The sequence below is a fragment of the Silene latifolia genome, chromosome 6, assembly GCF_048544455.1.
Source record: "Silene latifolia isolate original U9 population chromosome 6, ASM4854445v1, whole genome shotgun sequence".
Taxonomy (NCBI): domain Eukaryota; kingdom Viridiplantae; phylum Streptophyta; class Magnoliopsida; order Caryophyllales; family Caryophyllaceae; genus Silene; species Silene latifolia.
This window is the reverse complement of record NC_133531.1, coordinates 107,471,213-107,479,016: the sequence shown is the minus strand read 5'-3', so window position 1 is coordinate 107,479,016 and position 7,804 is coordinate 107,471,213. Positions and strand designations below refer to the sequence as shown.

The 7,804-nt window shown below is 32.4% G+C and overlaps 1 protein-coding gene across 1 annotated transcript; it reads left to right on the top strand.

Moving 5' to 3' along the window:
- The first annotated feature begins 3,374 nt into the window (after positions 1 to 3,374).
- Positions 3,375 to 6,576, top strand: LOC141587081 (metacaspase-1-like). The gene is made up of 5 exons (XM_074408502.1): positions 3,375 to 3,856; positions 4,082 to 4,415; positions 5,784 to 5,904; positions 6,060 to 6,224; positions 6,360 to 6,576. Exons 1-5 carry the CDS (start codon positions 3,553 to 3,555, stop codon positions 6,417 to 6,419), a joined length of 984 nt encoding a protein of 327 aa, XP_074264603.1. The 5' UTR covers positions 3,375 to 3,552; the 3' UTR covers positions 6,420 to 6,576.
- Positions 6,577 to 7,804: the final 1,228 nt, after the last annotated feature.

The window sequence follows — 7,804 nt, the reverse complement described above, 5'->3', positions numbered from 1 at the left end:
TTTACTTATATATCCTAAGTTCATTGTTATTCATTGGTGAGGATCTTTTGTCCCATTTTGGTGTCCCATCTCCTTTCCCATACTCTCTCATTTTCACACATAGACATAAAAACCACATATATGATATATTTATTATTTCCTATGTTGATGTGTCAAGCAAATAGTAGCATAAGATAGAAGATGGGACACCATATGCGATAGAAGATCCCCACTGTGTATATGGGGGTAATATTTGAGATAGATGATCAAAGATTATGAAGGCTTTGAAAGTTTTTAAAGTATATTGATTTTTTGAATTTTTGATGTAAGTATATATTTTACTAATTAACCAAAAGATAGCTGATGTTTTTGTAAAAATGACATAATACGTACTCCATATTTAATATTATAAATAGAAAGGTTAAAAAAATTGATAGCTTTCTCATATGTTACTCTTATTTTGGTAAATAATTTATCTACCAAATACTTATAAAAAACTAAGATAAATGAAATTTTTGTCAAATAAGTTTAAGCTTATTTCTTGGAAACAGGGCCTAAATATGAGATTTTTCATGATCTCTGAACCGTCCTCATGTCAAATTGATTTGTTTTTGATGTTTTATTCTGGCAATCTTTACTTGCTTTTGAGCCTATTGTTAGGAGTTAATCTCAAGTTCTTTTTTTAAAAAAAAATTATAAACTTGATTAATATAATAAATATCTATTGGTTCAGAATAAATATTAAGCAATTAGACATTGTAACGCAAAGTATGTATATAGTCCATCACCACGAGGAACAGAATAATACGTAATTGGTTCAAAATAAATGTTAGCAAAGAATAAAAATGGTTAGCTCTACCATAAGAAAAAAAAAATTGATCAAAAAATCTATCACAAGTGTCCAATTATATCGCATTTGTTTTGATTAAGCGAATATAAATAAAGTTTTAGGCTCAAATTGAATTATAAATCATGTCAATCAAGAGATTTAGACACGGTACAAATAATATCAGAATTATTTAAGAAAACTATAGAATAAACGAGTATATAACATTTGAACGGAACGAAACTATTTTAAGATCACCACAAGTTGAGGCGGTTATGGTTTTGAAAACTTTACCCGCGACAACTAGGGGCATGTAATTTTTCTATTAAATACGGGTATGAGAAGGTCTACATCCGTCCTGTCCCCTCTTTCATATGTCATCCTTGCTTTTAGGAGTCATTTTTTTTGTTATGCGAGACTTGACAGAGTATTTTAGTCGGGTTATATTTTGGGAGCAAAAATCATTACTTTTAGGTTGACCATGATTTTAGACATATTAATGGTCAAAGTTATTAGAGTTTGACCCCTAAGAAGTAAGGTGGAAGATGTTTAAAAAGGGAAGGGAGTATCCATCATGATTTTTTAATATAACTCATAATGATTTGTTTAAGAAGCGGGGTGAGTCTTAGACCAAGTGTGGTATGCCGATTATGTTGTTCAGAATTGAGGAACATTAACTCCGTAAGAGGATTATGTAACAGAATCTGTCTTATTATCAATCGCCTTGGAAAATTCGTAGTAGAAGGGAAGATAATTACGGGTTTCAAAGTCGGCAAAGTGTACTTAACCCGAAGATAGTAATGACTTTCTCGAATGCAAGGATTCCTTTCATGATTAAGCGGAGACAATATACATTGAGGCCGTTCTACGCCATGACAATAAACAAGAGTCATGGACAGTCACTTAATCATGTTGGAATTTATGTGCCTAAACCAGCATTTAGTAATGGTCATCTTTGCATAGAAGCGTTAAAAACAACGTCATCCGAGGGATTTAGGTTCTCATTGATGATAGAGACCAAATGTATTAAGGCCACACGAAAAACATTGTTTACAAATAAATTTTCACAAATTTACAAAATTAGGTGTCGTATTAAATATTTTACATGAGACTTCGAAAGATAAGTAGTTTTAAGTAGTATACATAGTCAAAGACTATTTCGGTAAAAAAATTGATGGTGCGTAAAACAATAATAATGATAACTCTATAGTTCAACTATTTCTCTGAATGTTATACAAGTGAAGTAGTTAATACCATGGTAACTTTAACCAATGCTTTCAGCGTTGCCATAAAATACTAACTTGATAACCCAACGATTTTAGTGATGTCATAAACTACTAAATGATGTTGCCAAAGATGATACTATTAAGTGCCCCCGACCCTTGCATCCTATTAAATAGAATCACAAATATTTTTTATTGTTGTTTAAAGACTACTAATTCTGTTGATATTCATTTTGGATTTGATTTTGCGAAAAGTATATAGGGAGCCAATACTCTTAATTGTAAATAGTAAATTATGTTGTAAGAGATTTAACATTTTCTCTGAACATACTAAATATATATAATCTTGACACCTGTTATTTTACATGACATTGATATCATTTTTTTAAATTAAAATTAAGTTGTGTCTGTAACAATGAAAAAACTAACAATATACTATACCTATGTCACTTGATATTATACTATTGAATGCCGAATCTTTTATGCTAAAAATACTAATAATTCATCGGTGATCAACTACACCAACCATGATTTTTTTTTTCATCAATGATTTAATATAGTTGAACTTTTTTTATCAACTTTAGTTTATGTTTTTACATATAATCCTATTGGGAGCCCCGTGCATCGTACGGGCTTTCCAACTAGTAACTAGTACATTATCTTGAGAATCTTTCTCTAATTAGCTTATTAACAACTAAGCTTAGAGAACTCGTTAGAAAAACCGCTTAAAATTATCAATATTGTTGTATGGACATCCTAAATATATTATTGAAATTTCTAGTTATATACTCCCTCCTATTCTAAATAACTCTCCATATTTCTTTTTTCGTCTATTCACAATACTCTCCCAATTTCCTTATTTGGCAAAGTTTTATACTTATTTTAATCACTCCACCCCACAACAATACCCTACAATACTCATACCTTAACTTATTTTAATCACCTTACCCCACAACAATACTTATTTTAATCACACAATACATTCTCTCTCTCCAATCTCCTATCCCACTACAATACTTTACCATATAATACTCCCCTCCCTTAATTCCCGTGCCCTCCATAAAAGGGGAAGATTATTAAGAATAGGAGGGAGTATATCATAGTTTGTTATTAATTTTTAATTAATTACTCCGTGTCATATTAAAATTATGATTTTTGGTTATAATTTTACTATTTTTTATGTTATTTTTGATGACACCACCAAACGATTACCCGACATGAAGTGTAACTAAGCCGTACATGTTATTACCCTGATACAGTGTAAAGCCGCTTAAACTCGACCACCAAGACCTAACAACTAACCAACCTGAATGATCTGATTGCTTCCTCTGCTTTCCTATATGCTCTGCATATATCAAAATGTTTTTTTTTTTCTCCAAAAGAATCCCTACGTTGATACCCTATTGTTATTCTTTTCTTCCTTTGGAAACCCACCTCATGATCAATATAAATAGTTGACTAGTTACAAGTAAGAGGGAAGCAAGTACAAAGATTGTCATTTCCTGCTTATCTTACTATCTAAAAATGGTTTCATTTGTGAAGTGCTCTAAGTGCAGGGCTGAGTCTCCAATCCAACCAGAAGCCAATGCGATCCGCTGTGGCTACTGCCACACCATCACCCGTGTCCCTGATCGTGGCATGACGCCTCACCTCAGGGGCGGACCCATTCGCCCCCCTTCTGGAAGAAAGAAGGCGGTAATATGTGGGATCAATTATAAAGGATCCGGCGAGGATGAGCTCAATGGATGTATAAATGATGCCAAGTCAATGAAAAATTTGCTGATTAACCGATTTAAGTTCCCTGAATCTAACATTATGTTGCTCACTGGTAAGCAATTATGTTATTTTCATAAGTGTTTTTGTTTTACTCCTTTTTATTCGCTACGTGTATCTGTTTTACTCCTTTTTATTCGCTACGTGTATTTTCATAATCTAACATTATATTAGTTTTTCGCTACCACTGGAGTAACACCACTTGGTTTGATATAATGTATGCTACGTGTATTTGTTTTACTCCTTTTTATTCCCTTTGCTAAGAGTTATATACAAACAGATGAAGAGAAGGATCGACGCAGGATTCCAACAAGAGACAATATAATAAAAGCCATGAGTTGGTTAGTAGATGGGGTTCGAGCAGGCGACTCGCTTGTGTTTCACTTTGCAGGGCATGGTATGCAAGAGGAGGATGATGACGGAGATGACGCAGATGGGTTCGATGAAGCTATATGTCCCTTGGACGTTGAAACTGAGGGGGGAATATTAGATGATGAAATCAACGATATCATTGTTAAGCCTATTCCTCCTGGTGCTAAGCTTACTGCTATTATAGATGCTTGCCATAGTGGTACTGTGCTTGATCTTCCTTTCCGTTGTCGGATTCTCAATAGGTACTTTATTATTATCAACTTCATATGTTTTTGTTCAATTTAAAAATGAAGAGGTGAGTCTACTTGCGAAAACGCTAAATCCTCCTATATACTAACAGAATAAAATTTTTCTAAAGTTTTTTCCTCCAAAAGCAATCTCGCTAAATAAGAAAACAAGTCTTTCTTTCATTAATTTTTTCCTTTTCATTAATGTATATCATTATATAATCTTTTCTAACTCTAAGTTGTAATCATTTAACTAAAATAAAACAAAACTCAAATAATCTAAAAATTATAAATTCCTAAATCTTTTATTGGTGTTATTATTATATATTAGAATGACTTAACACATAATTACTCGGTATAAAAAAAAACTATAAAGATATATTATAGTTTCATAAAAAAAAATCAATAAAATTATTTGATAAACTGTATAAATTACCAATCGTTGGTTGGCGCAGTGGTAGCATGGGGCTGCGTTTGGTAGAGAGGTTTGCGGATCGATCCCCCACAACTGCGATTGAGAGGGGTTTAAATACCGTAATCCTTGGACACGCCCCGAAATCCGGATTAGTCGACCCATTGTGGTTCGGATTACCGGATGGTTTAGACAAAAAAAAAAAAGTGTATAAATTGAAATCATTAATTTTGTGGTAAAAATATAACACATATTTCATGACTTCACTCAATTCTCTTTATTAATTGTCAAATGCAACTTTTTTCTCATCTCATCATCTCACTTTAATAACTAAAAGAATAAGTCTTACTCCAAGTACTACTCAACTATTTTATAAATGAGTTGGGCTCTATTAACGGTCAATTTGTCATTGTTATGTAAAAGTTGGGTCTTACATCTGATTTATATGATCTTATTATTATATCAAGTATTAGTCTACCTATGAAACATGATTACAGTACAACAAATCGATACGCTGTAATTAATAGCATTTCGTATTGGTCGGTTTGTAATAATATATTTAGTCTAATATCTCTTATCCATAAGGTGTCAATATTTAAATTCACTTTAAATTTAATCGTCTTTATTTGCTAAGCTCTCAAACATCCCGATCTTAAAAAATCGTGTATTTATGCACGGGATTTACATTAGTTTGCGAATTAACCCGTTAACTTTTGCCAATAGTGACACTATAGGTAGACTTGGCAAAACCAACTCGATCCAAGACCCGAAATTGACCCAAATTACAACTCCCAAATGTGATCTGAAATCCGAATTGGCCCAACTCGGCTCAAACATGACCGGGCTTTGTTGACCAGAGATTGGCCCGATCCGAAAGTACCCAACCCGAAAATGACCCGATAAAAATATAAAATGACCAAATGCAAGGTCTAATTTCACCTTTGAGCAAAAGCTAATGATTTTAATGGTAGGAGAGGACAATACGTTTGGAAAGACCACCGCCCGAAATCGCTTGAATGGAAGGGTACAAATGGCGGGGAAGTTATTGCCATTAGCGGGTGTGCCGATCATCAAACATCTGAGGAAATAAAGGTAATTAACGACAACAAACTATAGCTAATTTTCTGCTTCGGTCACATTCATATTTGAAAGGGTACAAATGTTATCTCCAATTCAATTGATTTTGATATGAACCTTATTCCTACAGTTTTGAAACATTGATATGTTGTGTACGTTGTTGTATGCAGGGGTTTTCAAAGGTAATTGACAATGGAGCAATGACCTATTGTTTCATCCAGGCAGTTGAAAAAGGACAGGCTACTACTTATGGGAATTTGTTCAGTACTATGAAGGCTTCCATTCGCAACATAACTCAGATTGACAGTCAAGGAAACACTACTCAATTGACACAGGTACCGATCCTATTTTATTTTCCAAATCTATCACTTCATTTGCTGCCTTTGTGCAAATTGATAGATCCATTTAGCGCGCCTTAATTTTCTTAGTGGCATACAAAGTGTCACATAACTATTTTTTGGTCGTTGCAGGATCTTCAATTGTCTTCCAATGAACGATTTGATCCATACGCAAAGCCATTTTCGCTATGAATAACGTGAACATGTAACAATCCCAAAGTTTAAAGTTATACGACATATCCTATTAATAAATACTACTCTAAAAGTGTGCTATAATATGATTGTATAACAAAAAATAAAGCACAAAATGATGTGTGTTGCAACAGTTGTGGAAGTTATGTTTTTTAAAGGTTATTGTGGTTGTTATTTTGTTGTGAGTTTCTGATTTCCCATCGATTGTGAAATTGACGTGAAGAATTCTTCTTTGGTTTAATATCATTTGTACTGTCATTAAATCCTTTGGATCTGTTAGATTTTAGATGGAAATATAATCTATATATTATAATTGATTGGAAATGCTTGATTGTTACTTTCATTATGCAATATGAAATTTATATAGTACATACTAGTATAGCAACCCGTGCTACAGCACGGTAATTTTATAAAGGTTAATTCTAGAGATTTAGTGTATTAATATTATTTTAATAAATTTAATATGAATTTAATTTAATGTAAATGTACTTTTATATATAAAACGTTATTTAATGTATTATAATATTATTTTAATAAATTGAATATGAATTTAATTTAATGTAAATGTATTTTATATATAAAACGTAACCCTAAGAAATATTTCATATATGGGGGGCATAGTGATTGACGGCAATATTATTATAGATTGTGTAGAATATTGTAGTAGAAATATTCTATATATGGGTTGACTAAAATATTTTGACTACAATATATTAGAAGGGAATATTCTAGAAGGGAATATTTCGTATGGGGGTAAAGATGAGCGGAAAACTTGAGCGGAAATAACACAAATGTGTTATTCTTTTAGTCTATAGGGGTTAGTAGGTTTTAGAATACGTCATAATTGCTAGTACATGAACCTTCTAAAGTAGATGAACATATATCTCCTCAGAGCAGGGGCGAATCAACAAGGGGTGATGGGGGTGAACCATCACCCCCATTAATTTTAGGAAAAAAAAAAATTAAAATAGTTACAAATAAATAAAATAATATTACCAATTGTATTTTAGTGATGAAGACGAGCAGATGATAGAAGAGATGAAAGGATTTTATTTTAGTGATCGTTTTCTTGGTTTGGTTGGGAATTTTTCTGGGTGGAGATAGGGATGACAGGGATGAAGAAGAACGAATTGATGACTGATGAACTTCTTTTTACTATTTTACCAATTGTCTAAGGATAACTGTGTTTATGAATTTTTTTTGAAACATTATTTATCGTTTAGTGGTGTGGACCGTGGAGACGTGGCTCATGGGTTTACCAATAGTACTAAAAAAGTGTTTTTCTTTAACTCGCGTGTTTTTGACATTCTTATTAACTAGTATTGATACCCGACCCCGTCTAAGCTACCTTTATTTAGCATTAAAAATTATTTTCAATTAAATAA